Source organism: Caenorhabditis briggsae (assembly GCF_000004555.2).
Source record: "Caenorhabditis briggsae complete genome, chrIII, whole genome shotgun sequence".
Taxonomy (NCBI): domain Eukaryota; kingdom Metazoa; phylum Nematoda; class Chromadorea; order Rhabditida; family Rhabditidae; genus Caenorhabditis; species Caenorhabditis briggsae.
In genome coordinates this window covers 4,166,370-4,182,369 of record NC_013490.2, presented here as the reverse complement: position 1 = coordinate 4,182,369, position 16,000 = coordinate 4,166,370, and the positions used below count along the sequence as shown (strand labels likewise).

General features: G+C 41.3%; 4 protein-coding genes across 4 annotated transcripts in view; 3 read left to right on the top strand and 1 right to left on the bottom strand.

Annotated features, from left to right (window-relative positions):
* Positions 1-1,904: 1,904 nt before the first annotated feature.
* On the top strand, positions 1,905-6,180 carry CBG09036 (the record flags this gene model as incomplete). The annotated part of the gene is made up of 12 exons (XM_045243634.1): positions 1,905-2,373; positions 2,417-2,724; positions 2,833-3,294; positions 3,336-3,649; positions 4,198-4,658; positions 4,706-4,771; positions 4,833-4,977; positions 5,046-5,279; positions 5,321-5,586; positions 5,631-5,761; positions 5,814-5,975; positions 6,010-6,180. The coding sequence occupies 12 exons, from the start codon at positions 1,905-1,907 to the stop codon at positions 6,178-6,180; spliced, it is 3,189 nt and encodes a 1,062-aa protein (XP_045093910.1).
* A 199-nt stretch (positions 6,181-6,379) lies between these two features.
* Cbr-ubq-1 lies at positions 6,380-8,861 on the bottom strand (the record flags this gene model as incomplete). The annotated part of the gene is made up of 5 exons (XM_045243633.1): positions 6,380-6,705; positions 6,753-7,664; positions 7,711-7,979; positions 8,002-8,212; positions 8,267-8,861. 5 exons carry the CDS (start codon positions 8,859-8,861, stop codon positions 6,380-6,382), a joined length of 2,313 nt encoding a protein of 770 aa, XP_045093909.1.
* Positions 8,862-12,768: 3,907 nt separating this feature from the next.
* CBG09038 lies at positions 12,769-14,043 on the top strand (the record flags this gene model as incomplete). The annotated part of the gene is made up of 3 exons (XM_002641131.1): positions 12,769-13,191; positions 13,236-13,646; positions 13,693-14,043. The coding sequence occupies 3 exons, from the start codon at positions 12,769-12,771 to the stop codon at positions 14,041-14,043; spliced, it is 1,185 nt and encodes a 394-aa protein (XP_002641177.1).
* A 1,162-nt stretch (positions 14,044-15,205) lies between these two features.
* CBG09039 overlaps positions 15,206-16,000 on the top strand; it is a gene marked incomplete at both ends in the record, with an annotated part of 2,544 nt that continues 1,749 nt past the window's right edge. The window contains 2 exons of the mRNA XM_045243632.1: positions 15,206-15,399; positions 15,801-15,977. Coding sequence (XP_045093908.1) covers positions 15,206-15,399; positions 15,801-15,977 — 371 coding nt within the window. The remainder of the gene's footprint in view (positions 15,400-15,800; positions 15,978-16,000) is intronic.

Here is a 16,000-nt window from a genome sequence, read left to right as displayed (position 1 = left end):
GCTCTCCGCCTTTGAACTACTGTAGTTTTTAGCATACTTGTAAAATTCCGGGCCGGCCCGCCAAAGCCCGGGCCTGAGGAAATTTTCAAGACCCGGGCCCGGCCCGGAAGGCCCGGTAGCAAAAATTTTGTCATTTTGAGCCAAATTTTGAGCTCTCAATACAATTTTCTCCATTATTTTTTGTGTTTTTGGATTGTTTGTCTGTTTGATCAAAAAATATCAAAAAAACTCGAAAAAAAATTTTTGATCGAAAAAAAATCAAATAAGGGTCCCCCCTTATGTGTTTTTTAAAATTTTCAAAACTTGTGGAATGACAGGCCCGCCGGGCCGGGCCTCCGAAATTCGGGAAAAAGCCCGGCCCGGCCCGTTACAAGTATGGTTTTTAGAAAAAATTTGAAAAATTGAAATTTTGGGATTCTGTAGAATATTCTGATGTTTTCCGAATGAATAACTAGGAATTCGGACGATTTTTAACAAAGTCTACACTAAAGACACTTTTCGATGAAAAAAAAAACATTTTTTTAGTCAAAAATTAATGAAATCGAAAATAATTCCAATTTCCACTCGATACCCTCAACCACATTTGTAGGCATGCGCCTTTGAACTACTGTAGTTTTTCAAAAATTCGGTGATTTTCGACAAAATCAACACAAAAAAAACACATTTTGATGAATGATGATTGGGAAAACCAGTTTTTTGCTGTTTTCCTGGCATGGGGAGATAATGTAGACAATTTTTTGAAAAAGAATTCAGGCAGCTTTCAAGAAAAAACCTCGTGTGCTAGACATGTGTCGTAACCTGAATAGACACCACGAGACGCATCTCAAGACAAAGATCTTCAGTTCAGGCTTTTATGCAAGTTTTCTTATCGGAATCCAGTAACCTCTATTACAGCTATAACTTTTTATGAGCTTCTAAACTGTCAACTAGAATTCGAGCACGACGAATTTCGAATTTCATCGAAATTAGTTAGCATTTCCAAGAATTAGCTAGAAGGTTGCGATTTGAAATTGTATTCTGATCAGAATTCCGACATTTACAGCAGACATTCAAGAACTTTGTAACCTTGGCGTCATCTAACTTTCACTAAATTATAAGATCTACGATTTATATTACCTTGCAACTGTAATCTTGATTGACGACTTTCAAATCTTCTTCCATTAGCGAAAATGCACCTTCCTAACCTTGAAAATCGACTCATCGACCCGTTTAGAAGGCCTGAAAAAAGAATAAAACATTCATAAATCGATAAAAAGAAGAGGAAAAAGAAGAGGTTAGTATCCAATCTGGAAAGAAAACAACTGAACCAAAAAGAATAAAAAAAGAAGAGCGGAACTTTGGCAGCCATATGACGAAGGGGATGATGGAACGAGGGAAAAGAGATAGACAGCTGAGAGCGGTTCGGAACTGAACAAACATATAAATCAGAGAGGAAGTGATATGAGAAAATGGATGTCCTTCTGCGGACACATCTCTTAATGATCTATGATCGAACTGTGTCATGTTATCACATGCATCAGTGCCCCCAATGTCTATTATACGTTCATTTGGTGTCGTTTCTCGATTCATTCATTATCAACCGACTAGGTTAGTTGTTTTGTTTTTTGTTTGAAATTCATTGGTTTTGTACTTGTTAGATTCGAAATCTATTGTAGAAATTGAAAATCCGTGCCACTTGCTGAGAAAACGCACGCATTCAGTAGAAAAAGGCGAAAAAACGATGTGCTTGTTCTCTGAATTTTTCGCTTACGCGCAAAGTAGCGCACACTCTCACAGCAGAATGCAGACACTAGGTTATCAACTTATTTTTTAATGCTTCAAGCAGCGTCTTTCCGTCTTCTAAAATCTAGTTAGCAGCATGAAAATAACAAAATTACGTAGCTCAACAACTCATTAACTCAAAAATGATGCGTTTTTTACCTCAAACTAACAGACTACTCCTCCCAAGTACATCCTCAACAGCTTGCGGTGTTAACCAACTTAGAATGACGAGTGGAAGTGCTGTAACATCATCGTCTGTCTCTCGTTACGAAGAAGCTGTTCGTCTCCTCAATAGTCTACAGTCAAATGCAGCGACGATCAAGAAACTAAGAGGACAAAGAGAGAATCTGCAGGCGATGAATCTTCCACAATGCCGAAAATATCTCGAATCATTGAAGATTTTTGATAATGACCTGAATGCGTTGAATATAATCCATGTGAGCGGTACTAAGGGTAAAGGGAGCACTTGTGCTTATGCGGAAGCCATTCTGAGACACCAGGGACTCAAAACTGGACTTTACACTTCGCCACATCTGGTTCATGTAAGAGAAAGGATTCGAATTGATGGAGATCCAGTGGATGAGAAGACGTTTGCAGAGGAGTTCTTCCATGGTTAGATTTTTATAAAATTTCGAGTTCAAAGTAATCTTTTCAGTATACGACATCATCAAGAAGGAGCACAGTGAGAACATGCCGGCCTATTTCAAATTCTTGACTCTTCTGGCTTTTCGAATTTTCATAAAAATGAATGTTCAAGTTGTGATTCTCGAAGTGGGAATTGGAGGAGAGTATGATTGTACGAATGTGATTGAACAACCAAAAGTTTGTGGAGTCACTACTCTCGACTACGATCATATCTCTATACTCGGCTCGAAGCTATCGGAAATCGCGTGGCACAAAGCGGGAATTTTCAAGAAAGGCGTGCCGGCAATCTACTCGCCAACGACTCCGGAAGCTGAAGAGGTTAGTTCTTACCAAGCATTTTGTCATCTTTTCTAGTAGAAGCGTCTAAAATATATGTCTTGTTTTCGATTTTCTAATTTCATTAAATAACGCGCCACGTTTTTTCAGGTTCTACTATCTCGAGCAACTGACAAGTCGACCTCAATCTACGAAGCTCCACCTGTATCCGCCTATCATTTCGCTCGTCAGATATCACCTGGAATCAGTGGCATCCATCAATTTTCTAACATTTCGCTGGCTCTTCAACTCGTTCGTGTATGGTCAGAGAAGTGTGAATTTGCGTTGTCGGGGATTGAAAAAAGAGAAATTACTGGAAAAGGGTTCGATGTTCCCTTGTGGATGTGTGATGCCATAGAATCGTGTCGTTGGCCGGGAAGAAGTCAAGTAGTGACTACTGATGGAAACATCACGTATCTTCTTGATGGAGCACATACTCCGAAAAGTATGGAGGCATGTTCAGAATGGGCTGCCGAAGAAATTGCTCATTTGAAGAAGGAAAAGGTTAAGAAGATTCTACTATTCCAATGTACAGCTGATAGATGTCCATCTACATTGATTCAGTATTTAAAGGTTGGGAATGTCCATAGATTTGCTATAGTTTCTATTTTCAGCCCCTTGGGATCTCTCAAATTGTCTCTTGTCCAACCCAACTCTACTCAAGCGTTGATAAATCAGCCGACTCCACAAATTTGAACGCTTCTAAAGATGAGCAAATGGACAAGGCTCAGCAATGTGTAAAGTCTTGGAAAGAGTCAATGGATCACAAAGTTTCTGAAGATCAAATGAAGGTTTTCGATTGCATATCCACTGCTTTTGAATTCATAGAAGAGCAGGCTTCATCTCAAGAGGTCCTTGTTATAGTCACTGGAAGTCTTCATCTTGTTGGCGGTGTCCTTAACTTAATTTCTAATAAAACTCATAAAAAGTTGGTTTAGGTTATTTTATAGTCTGTTGAGTTTCTGTTGTTGTAAATATTTATTATTTTTTTCTAGTTAGTTTTGCAATTCTGGTTCGGTCTTCTGTGTTCTTTTCTATTTTATACATGTCTTCTCGCCCACTCTTTTTGCTCAGTTGAATTAATAAAACGGTTGTTGGTTCATTAGCTTTTTGTTTGAATTGAATCCGTTTATGAACAGCTTTTATTTTTGAGATCGTCGGAATGTCGAAAATTCCGAGTTTCAAGAGTTCGGAGTTGTCAGAATTACTTGAAAATTCAAATTTTAAAATAGAAATTCCACTTTCCGATCGCAAAAACGCAAAAACATAGGCTTTAAACGTTTAAAATGAAAAAAAAAAGCGCAAAAAAAATTAAAAGTGATTCCGCTCGAGACCCGCGCGAGAATTTTTCGCTTGCGCCTTTGACATACTGTAGTCTCTAGTTCAGAAAAGTCTTTGGAATTTCGTTCCGAAAATGGTCGGAATTCCTGATTTTTAATAAAAAAAATTAAAAGTTGCAATTTAAATTTTTTCAAGAATGCTGCGACAATGGTGGCTTCGTGGAGCTACAGCATGCTCCCAATTCTCCCGAGCACACTCCGGATGCATTACATCTTCTAAACCGAAAAGATCGATTCCTGAAGACGGTCTCCAGTTATCCGATTTCATCAAAGAAGGAACAAAAAAGCAGCGAATGAAACAGATCATTCCATCTATAGAAGACACAAAAGAATATCTAAATCCAGAAGACTTGAAAGGAAACGGAAGAACAGTTTGCTATGTGACTTACGGTTGTCAAATGAATGTTAGTGATATGGAAATCGTGCGGTCTATCATGACACAGTATGGGTTTGTGGAGAGTGAGAAAAAGGAAAAAGCAGATGTCGTTCTTTTGATGACGTGCTCGATTCGAGATGGAGCAGAGAAAAAAGTTTGGAATCACTTGAAATTGATTAGGTCGAATTCGGTGAATAAGTCGCAGATTGTCGGAGTTCTGGGTGGGATATTTGATTCTAAAAAAAATAATAGAATTGAAGAATTGCAGGTTGTATGGCTGAAAGGGTGCGGCACGACTTATTGGCAAAACGGAATTTGGTGAACATTGTCGCCGGTAAGTCATTGATATTACTATTGATTTTCAAGTAACAGACATCTGAATTTCAATTTCCCAGGTCCCGATTCCTACCGTGATCTTCCTCGCCTGGTTGCAATCGCCGCTGGTGGCTCCAACGCCATCAATGTTCAGCTGTCTCTTGATGAAACGTATGCAGATGTGCAACCGATTCGTGTCGATGCTGCCACAAAAACTGCTTTCATGTGAGTCGAATAAGACTTGAAATTCAAGTCTTCAAGCCTTGAATCCGTCGCACCTTTCCGATTTCCAGCTCCATCATGCGTGGATGCGATAACATGTGCACCTACTGCGTCGTTCCATTCACCAGAGGACGTGAACGAAGTCGTCCCATCGAATCGATCGTTGAGGAAGTTCGCCGGTTAAGAGACGACGGATACAAACAGATCACCCTTCTCGGCCAGAATGTGAATAGCTATCGAGACTTGACGATTTCTCCATCGACGTCTTCAGAAGATAGGGTCCCTGGATTCAAGACTGTCTATAAGTGAGTTCAAAATCCCAGCCACAAAACATTAGGAATTTCAGACCGAAAACCGGCGGCTTAACATTCACAAGTCTCCTCGAACAAGTTGCCGATGCTGCTCCAGAAGTTCGATTCCGTTTCACATCACCTCATCCAAAAGACTTTCCAATGCAGTTGATCGAATTGATCGCATCTCGTCCGAATCTGTGCAAACAGCTACATCTTCCAGCACAAAGTGGAGACGATGACACGTTGGAACGAATGGGCAGAGGATATACAAGGGATTTGTACCTTCGATTAGTGGATGATATTCGAAAGATTCTACCAAGTAGGTTTTTTTCGCTTATTTGAAGAGCATCTGTATAATTCCAGACGTCTTCCTGACTAGCGACTTCATTGCGGGATTCTGTGGAGAAACTGAGCAAGCTCATCAGATGACACTTTCATTGATTCGACAAGTCGGCTACTCGTTCTGCTTTGTGTTCCCGTATAGTATGAGAGGGGTGAGTCTTACTATTAGAAAATCAACCACCGTCAAGTTTTTCTATTTTCCAGAAGACTCGAGCACACCACCGACTAGCAGATGACGTTCCAGAAGAGGTGAAAGCACAGCGACATCTTGATTTGACGACAGTGTTCCGAGAAGAAGCTCTCAAACTTAATCAGACACTTATTGGAACAGAGCAGATTGTTTTACGGGAAGGAGTGAGTCAAAATGTCTTATGTTCGATTTTCTAATAATTCTTTTCAGACATCGCGGAGAGATGCAACTTTTTCATATGGAAGGATCGATGGTGGTGTCAAAACAGTGTTCCCAAACCCAGAAGACATTGTGAAACCGGGACAATATGCCAAAGTTTTGATCACCGAAGCAAATTCGCAAACGTTAAGAGCGCAACTGATTGGAGAAGCGAATATCTGAACATGTTTTTCATTCTTGTTTGTAGTATTTAGGTTCAATTTGTTTTTTGTTGTTGTTAGAATAATAACTGCTTTACACGAAAATGACTTTATTCAGAGCTCGTTCAGATAAATACAAATATTCCGAGAGGAATACGGAATAAATAATGGTTACTTGAATTGAACAGAGATCGGGGAGGGAACAAGTTGGGTGAATGAATTTACATATCTCCTCCACGAAGACGGAGAACGAGATGAAGGGTCGACTCCTTTTGGATGTTGTAGTCGGACAAAGTGCGTCCGTCCTCGAGCTGCTTTCCAGCAAAGATCAAGCGCTGCTGGTCTGGTGGGATTCCTTCCTTGTCCTGGATCTTGGCCTTGACATTCTCGATTGTGTCCGAAGCTTCGACTTCCAAAGTGATGGTCTTTCCGGTCAAAGTCTTGACGAAGATTTGCATACCTCCACGGAGACGAAGAACGAGATGGAGTGTTGACTCCTTTTGAATGTTGTAGTCGGAAAGAGTGCGACCATCCTCGAGTTGCTTTCCTGAAAAAAAAAGAATAGAATTCAAAGTTGTTTATTTTGTAACGTACCAGCAAAGATCAATCTTTGTTGATCTGGTGGGATTCCTTCCTTGTCCTGGATCTTGGCTTTGACATTCTCAATAGTGTCCGAAGCTTCGACTTCCAAAGTGATGGTCTTTCCGGTCAAAGTCTTGACGAAGATTTGCATACCTCCACGGAGACGAAGGACAAGATGGAGTGTTGACTCCTTTTGGATGTTGTAATCCGACAGGGTTCTACCATCTTCCAATTGCTTTCCGGCGAAGATGAGTCTCTGTTGGTCTGGTGGGATTCCTTCCTTATCCTGGATCTTGGCCTTAACGTTTTCGATGGTGTCAGAAGCTTCGACTTCGAGAGTGATGGTCTTTCCAGTCAGAGTCTTGACGAAGATCTGCATTCCTCCTCTGAGACGGAGCACCAAGTGGAGAGTGGACTCCTTCTGGATGTTGTAGTCCGAGAGGGTACGTCCATCCTCAAGCTGCTTTCCAGCGAAGATCAATCGTTGCTGATCTGGTGGGATTCCTTCCTTGTCTTGGATCTTAGCCTTGACATTCTCAATAGTGTCCGAAGCTTCGACCTCGAGGGTGATAGTCTTTCCGGTAAGCGTCTTGACGAAGATCTGCATACCTCCACGGAGGCGAAGAACGAGATGGAGAGTAGACTCCTTTTGGATGTTGTAATCGGAAAGAGTACGTCCATCCTCGAGTTGCTTTCCGGCGAAGATGAGTCTCTGCTGGTCTGGTGGAATTCCCTCCTTGTCTTGAATCTTGGCTTTGACATTCTCGATGGTGTCCGAAGCTTCGACTTCGAGGGTGATCGTCTTTCCGGTCAATGTCTTGACGAAGATCTGCATTCCTCCTCTGAGACGGAGCACCAAGTGGAGAGTAGACTCCTTCTGGATGTTGTAGTCCGAGAGGGTACGTCCATCCTCAAGCTGTTTTCCTGAAATTTTCTGATTAATACTTGCTACTTCGATTTTACAACTTACCAGCGAAAATCAATCGCTGCTGGTCTGGTGGGATTCCTTCCTTGTCCTGGATCTTGGCTTTGACATTCTCGATAGTGTCCGAAGCTTCGACTTCGAGGGTGATCGTCTTTCCGGTCAATGTCTTGACGAAGATCTGCATTCCTCCTCTGAGACGGAGCACCAAGTGGAGAGTAGACTCCTTCTGGATGTTGTAGTCCGAGAGGGTACGTCCATCCTCAAGCTGTTTTCCTGAAATTTTCTGATTAATACTTGCTACTTCGATTTTACAACTTACCAGCGAAAATCAATCGCTGCTGATCTGGTGGAATTCCTTCCTTGTCCTGGATCTTGGCTTTGACGTTTTCAATAGTGTCCGAGGCTTCAACCTCAAGAGTGATAGTCTTTCCAGTAAGAGTTTTCACGAAAATCTGCATTCCTCCGCGAAGACGGAGAACCAAGTGAAGAGTCGACTCCTTCTGAATGTTGTAGTCGGACAAAGTGCGACCGTCCTCCAGCTGCTTTCCTGAAAAGAAAAAATTAGTATTCGAGCTTCATGAAAATGCATATGTCAACTTACCGGCAAAGATCAATCTTTGCTGATCTGGTGGAATTCCTTCCTTGTCTTGGATTTTAGCCTTGACATTCTCAATGGTGTCGGAGGCTTCGACTTCGAGTGTGATGGTTTTTCCAGTGAGTGTCTTGACGAAGATCTGCATTCCTCCTCTGAGGCGGAGTACCAAGTGAAGAGTCGATTCCTTCTGGATGTTGTAGTCCGAAAGAGTTCTTCCATCCTCAAGCTGCTTTCCGGCGAAGATGAGTCTCTGCTGGTCTGGTGGGATTCCCTCCTTGTCTTGGATTTTGGCTTTGACATTCTCGATGGTATCGGAAGCCTCGACTTCCAAAGTGATGGTTTTTCCAGTGAGTGTCTTGACGAAGATTTGCATTCCTCCTCTGAGACGGAGCACCAAGTGGAGAGTGGACTCCTTCTGGATGTTGTAGTCCGAAAGAGTTCTTCCATCCTCAAGCTGCTTTCCGGCGAAGATGAGTCTCTGCTGGTCTGGTGGGATTCCCTCCTTGTCTTGGATTTTGGCTTTGACATTCTCGATGGTATCGGAAGCCTCCACCTCCAAGGTGATAGTTTTTCCTGTCAACGTTTTGACGAAGATTTGCATGATTGCTGAAAAAAAAAAGAATTGAATGAATGAATGCGAGAGAGGCTTTATATAAGATCACGAAGTAGAAGAACATTCGAGAGCATTGCGAAATTTTTCGAAAATCAATTCAGACCGCGAACAAACTAACTTTAGTGACTCAGCATTACTGAGAAGCTAAATCATACAAATTGGGAAATTTTAATGAGAAGAGGATAGACAAAGGAAGTGAGAGCCAATCTAGGAGATGATTCAGGCAAGGAGAGGAGAGGTGGCACGCGAGCGGCGCGTTCTGGACGACTGAAGCGAATGACTGCTGCCTGGTTGGCGATCAATAGTAACACAGCGCGCGCGGAGACCCCGCCTCTCATGTGTCATGGCTGGAGACGCAGAGACTCAGCTGATGTTCTCGTTTCTCTAACCAAAAAAGTGAGCAATGATTGGGAACTGCGGTATGACGCGGAACGAGGCAGAACTACGGGGAAGCGAGATTTCAATCGATAGGAAATCCTGATTCTGGAAAGTTTCAGAAGTCAGAAAGCTACTCACCTTGCTCTCGTTGGCAGTCAAGGGTAACCGAAACTTTCAGTGCGCGCACACGCAAGAATAATGGGAGCTACAGCGAGCGCGTTGACTGGAATTTCGAATTAGGGAAATCGATAACTGGGACAAAAATGTTAGCGAGCGCACGTTTGTTTTCGATGGTGAATGACCGAATGAAGAGGAGTCGCGTATTATACCCAACCAGTGAGGAAGGATGAGGAAAGGGAGGAGGGAGGGGGCAGTCGATATGACCGACTCAGCAAGCAGGCAAATCGCACAAAAAGAACATTCTAGAGCGCGCTGTGTAGGGAAGAGAGGAGGGCAGGAGTGTTATGAAAGAAGAGGACACATTGTGTGCTGGGAGGAAGCGAGAATCGATTGTGTGTTCTTGCCCTGCCTAACATGAAACGATGAAGGGCGACCAGTTTCTTTTGCTTCTCAAATGAAAGCGATACCAGATGACACGTTTGGTTACATCTTTGAGAAGCAAAGTAAATTTCTTGGTGTTGCAATAAATGATGAAATACTAGAAAGAGAACAGTTGGCATGTTCAGATGTTCTCCCTAACAGCTGATGAGCTATCACAGGGAAGATCTCTCGGTCAAAGGCACCTGTGATGTCATCGCAGAGAAGTCAGTAAAATTGAGCAATTGTTCTGGAACGCACGTCTAGACTAGAGCAGCGTACTAATAGATGAACGAGCGTCTCGCGAGGGAAAGTTCATGACAGATGGACGCACACGAAAGTGCACCAGTTCGAAAATCATGTGATGAGATAGAGAAAGCGATCGATGTCCTGAGCGATGGGATTAGCAAGGAATAGACGAAAAGGAGAAGTGGAAAACTCCCTTGGAGAGCGCTGTTACGAATGAGGCAAAAATCGATGACTGTTGCCTAGCGACCAAAAACGTTTTCTGAGCGGAAAGCGCGCAGAAATCATACATACAAACCGTAGATGATAGCAGGTCCCAAAGACAGAACTGCGAGGAGAAATCGAAACAATCGAGAATAGCATAGCAGGGACTCCCTGTCAGGGAGTAAAACAAACGGAGGAATAAAGGGGGTCACCACCCATTGGGGGAGAAAACGAGAAGACTGAGCCGAGTTGCCAAGAAAACGCGCACGCGAACGCTCGTTTGCCGCGTGCGCGTGTCGTTCGTTGCGAGACCCAGCGCGTCTTATGATGCACGCTCCTTTAAAGGTCGTGTACGGTGAAATTTTTTATTGCATCAAAATGTGCAGAAATGCATGTAGATCGATTTAAAAATAAAGAAAAAGTTCAAAAAAAAATCCTTCATCGAGAAAAAAGTATCGAAAAATACGCTGAAAGCCCTTAGGGACGAGGTTTTTTCTAGGCCGCCCGGAGAGTAAAAGCGCGCGAATTCGAACTTTTAAAATTTTTTCGCTCGTTTTCACTTTTTTTGTTTTTTCAAGAGTTTTCTAGGTTTTTGTCAATTTATCTTCCAGATACATCGGAAAATTTGAAAAAACAGTGAAAACAAGCGAAAAAATTTTAAAAGTTTGAATTTGCGCGCTTTTACTCGCCGGGCGGCCTAGAAAAAACCTCGTCCCTAAGGGCTTTCAGCGTATTTTTCGATGCGTTTTTCTCGATGAAGGATTTTTTTTTGAATTTTTTCTTTATTTTTATGTCAATCTACATACATTTCTGCACATATTGCTGCAATAAAAGTTTTCACCGTACACCACCTTTAAAATACTGTCTCTGCGATTGATTTCGACATTTTCGAAAACCTCAAAAACAGTTTAAGAACCTGCAAAATGAAAAAAATGAAAAAGAAAGTAGTCTTTCCAGTATTTGAGTCATGACTGCAGTTTTAAATTATTGTTCCCACTCCCATTGAAACATTACACAACATTGAACTTCTCCTTTTATCATCATTATGATGTTTGAGTGTGTTAGGAAACGAACAACACGTGAGGAATCAAACCTTGTGATAAGAGGAGTGACCACACGAAAAGCGCGCTCGATAAAAATAAATTTTGACAAAACAAGCTCAATGAGCATACCAAGAAGAAGGCTCTTTTTTTTTCGATAAGAACTCTTTTATCGAAAAAGAGTCTTGTTTTTGTTTTTCATAGAATAAAGAGGAGACGTCTCTTAGTACTAAAAAGGAAGAAAAGACATGACGAGTGTTTTTGTGCGGTGGTTTTCAAAATTTTTAGTTAGTCGGGGAAAAAGGAAAAGGCGAAAACAAAATGAGAGAATGACAGCACCTGGCTGGCGGTACCAGGTGCGGTTAGGGGTTATGAAAAATGGAATAGGAAGACGAATTTCCAGTTTGAGAGGACTAGAAAAAACGCACTATGATTTGAATTACAAAATAGTGTCTGGTGGTTATCTAGAAGTTTCTAGATCTAGATGACGACTGAAAATTTCAGATGATTTCATAATATCTTATTGCCACGTCATAACTATTTTGCTGAGCGAACTTTGCTCTATGATACATTGTTATCACCTGAATTGTATAAGAGCCGATCGTTTCGAAAAAAAAAACACAAACTGGGACGCGGCGACACACAACGCAAACATGTTTTTTAGTGCGGAAAGTACGGAAAGAGGTGTTTGTTGAGAAGTGAAAGAAGACAGATATAATCTTGAAAAATTGACGATCATGATGATGCAAGCACGGAAAGGGACTGGTTTGGATGAGAGAGAACGGGGTAGAAAAGAAAGAGAAAAGGGTCATGTGAGAAGAAAATGGAATTGGAAAAGGGACGCAAGAGTGTATAATAGGGGTAACAAAGGAAGATAATTCTGTTGAAAGGTTTTGGAAATTAGTGTAAAAATGACGAACACAGGGATGGGAAGTTGGAGAAAGCGTAAAGCATTCTTAAACATTTTGCATGAACCGTAAAAGAAATATGGAAGGAACGAATGAAGGGATTCTGAAGGGATCCAACGAAACTGTTGTTTTTCATTGTTTTCCGTCAATTTATCTGCTTCTTCCTAAAAACCAAAAGTTTAAATTTTTAATGGGGCTATTTGAGGCAAAAAACCTGGCAAAAACCTTTAAAAATAGCAAAAACTCAAGTCACTTTCTATCCAGATTGGTTCATTCTCGGAGTTTTTGCCGGGTTATTTTGTCTCACCTGAATAACCCCATAATACTTTTTAAAAAACTGACTGAAAACGTACGGAAGTCGCGAAAAAAAGCTTCCGAGAACAAAAACATTTTAGGTTACGGTAATTGTCGTTGTGGGACCTTCGGCCACAGTCACAGATACGGTACATAGTAACATGGTCTTCTGCTTATCTACGTGGCCAGCTATCATTAACCCTCATCTCTACACCTCCCCACTATAAATTCCAGCTAAAACTGCCTAACAAAACCAGTTTGAATCAGGGATCTTCTCAATCATAAAAGATGATGTCTTCGGATGAAACAGAAGATGTGCTACCAAGAGATGAAGAGATGCTGAAAACGAAGAAAGACAAGTACAAAGTTATCGCGTTGCTCGGAAAAGGAGGTTACGGAGCAGTGTACTCGGTGCTCCGTCAAAGCGATTCGGAGAAGTTCGCCATCAAATGCGAGAAGGCGGCTGCAGCAAAGAAAGTGCTTCTGATGGATTGTAATGTGATGAAAGGGGCGACTCAAATCAAGAGTCGTCATTTTTGTACGGTTCTCGATCGGGCAAATGTCAAGGATCGATTCAATTTCATTGTGATGAAGTTGATTGGAAAGAATTTGTGGGATTTGAGACAAGATCGTCCGGATGGAAGATTCTCATTGGGTACTGCCTTGAAGACTGCCGCTCAGTGTCTGGTGTCTATCGAACATCTTCATAGTGTATGTTGAATTCACTAGTTCACATCGGAATGTCTTCTTTTTAGTTCGGCTACCTTCACCGTGACATCAAACCCGGAAACTTCGCAGCTGGAAGAACGGAGTCTAATGAGCACCATACGATCTTCATGCTTGACTTCGGCCTGTGTCGTGAATTTGTGAAACGAGCTGAAGGAAAAGATATGAGAGCTCCACGTGCAACTGCTCCATTCCGAGGAACAACTCGATATGCTCCACTGGCTGCAATGCTTCAGCAGGATCAATCAAGAAAAGATGATATTGAATCATGGCTGTATATGGTGGTTGAATGGACTTCTGGAGGTCTTCCGTGGCGGAAATTGAAGGCATCGGATCGTGATAAAGTACTGATTTATAAGAACGAAGTGAGAAGTAAGCCGGATATTCAGGATGATTTCTTCTATAATTGTCCCAAAAAGGAATTCGGGAGAATTTTGAAGGTGAGATTCGAAAATCTAGATTCCGATAGATATGAGTTATTTTTAGTACATCGACACCCTTGGCTACTACGCCGTCCCTGACTACAAGTTCATCTACTACTGTGTCCAACACGCTGCCACTGCCAACAAAATCAAGGATAACGATCCGATCGATTGGGATCCGGACCGCCCATATTCCGGACCGGTCGAGTGTCCGGGAGATGGAAAAGTGATTGATTTGGATGTGGAAGATGGTGCATCGACGAAGGACTTCTCGAAGAAAAATGCAAAGGAAAAGGAGCAAAAGGAGAAGGAAAAGGAAAATGATCAAAGTGATGAGACTAGAAAAGGGAAGAAGAAGAATGTGACGGCATCACCCAACAAGGAGAAAACGGAGATTAAAGATGTCAAGAAATGAAAGAAAAATTCTTTGAAAAATGAATTTTTTGTATTTGGATTTATGTTTTCTTGTTTTTTGTGACGTCTTCATGTAGGAATAACTAAATTTAGAACTGAAATTTTGATGAGTTAGAATGATGACGTCGGGTTTGGGATTAGATTTCTCCAGAGTCCTTCAGATTTTGGGAGACTTAGAATTCAAAAAATCCTTTAAAAATCTGACCCAAAATTGTATTAAAAACACTGATTATCATCAGATTTTAGTTTTTCGGGGTGCGTCGCGGTCGTGCGGCACGGTTGATATGTGAAAACTCGGAATAGAGCAAAGTGGGTCATGATCAGGCTTGGTCGGAGAAAAGTTTTCGGATAATCGGATACACGAGTTTTTATCCGAAAATTTTTCTCTGAGAATCGGATATCCGACTTTTTCTCCGACTTTTTTCGGATAATTTTGGAGTATTTCGGATAAAACGTTTTTTGGCCTTTTATCGAGGCGAGCGACTCAAAAACACAATTTTTCGACGAACAACAACATTGATAGCACCTAAGAGGGTGAAACTAACATCCGCAAGACCGCAGAAAGCAATATTTTGGTTTTATTGATTGTTCAACTTTCGGATATTTTTTGTCTCTGTCGGAGAAATTATCCGAGTTTATCCGGAAAAAAAATTCGGAGAATTCTTCGTCGGATAATTTCTCCGAATAAAATCTCCGGATAATTATCCGTCGGATAATTTATCCGAAATTATCTGCAAAACACGGATAATCGGATATCCAATTATCCGACTCCGACCATCCCTGGTCATGATGGAGCTCGTTTTAATGCTCGCAATCTGAGAAACTCGAATTTCTAATTTTCGAATGTCTAAATAGGATAGTATTGCCATTATATGACTATCAAAATTTTGGGTGAACAAGAAAAGCCTCATATTTCAGATTTCTTTCCATGATCTGTTATCTTCCGAGGTTTGACCCTACATTTTTAATTCTCAAGTTAAGAAGATTCATCGCAACTTTAGAATCCGCACAAAAAACTTCAGAATCGCCAACGAAAAACCAATTTCCGGTTTTGAGAAAACCACTCATCCATGCACCTATAATAAATCCTACTCCAACTCCATCAATTTTTCAATTTCCTCTCGAAAACTTCTATTTCGTTTCTTTTTTATTCTCTATACAATATGCCAAATCGTGTCAAATATTACGAAAAACTGAGAGAGAAGCGTCGATTGGCACGCGAACGAGCCAAAAAGACTCAAGAAGAAAGGAAAAGAGCAAGAGAAGTGAAAGAAGAGAAATGGACGACACGGAATGAATTTGAGCTGATTTCTGATCATCGACAGATACAGAGAAAGGCTTACATCGCGAAAATTAGGTAAGGAAATTTCGGAATATTCCTAACTACCGTAGTTTTTGAGATATGCGTCCTTAAAATTAGGGTACCACTCTTTCTCTCCCTCTCTCTCTCTCTCTCTCTCTCTCTCTCTCTCTCTCTCTCTCTCACTCACTGATCCTGGGAGCGCATATCTTAAAAACTACGGTAGCTAGGAAAGAGATGCCGACAACAAAAATTAAGCCCTTAATTAGTTCAGTATACTGTGAAATTTTCAGACAAAGCATAATATTTTTATACACTTTTGTATTGCCTCCAAGTTGACTAACACTCATTGTATGCTCCCCAGACCGTTTACTTTGAGCTCATATATCTCATTTTATTTTAGCTCAAACTTGACGGTTTGGCTGAGCTTATGCTATACGGTATCTTTGAATTTCCAGAAAAGAAAGCCAGGAGATGTTGGAAATGGCAGTGGCTCGAGTGAAATCTCATGAGGAACGAGAGGATATGATAGAGAAAGAAATCAAAGAAGAGGTGGAGACGATAAGAAACTTTATTAATGAGGTCAGCGATTTGGAAGTCAACTTTTACAATTTCGAAATATTACAGCAATGCGAGTATTATGATGAAATCCATAAGC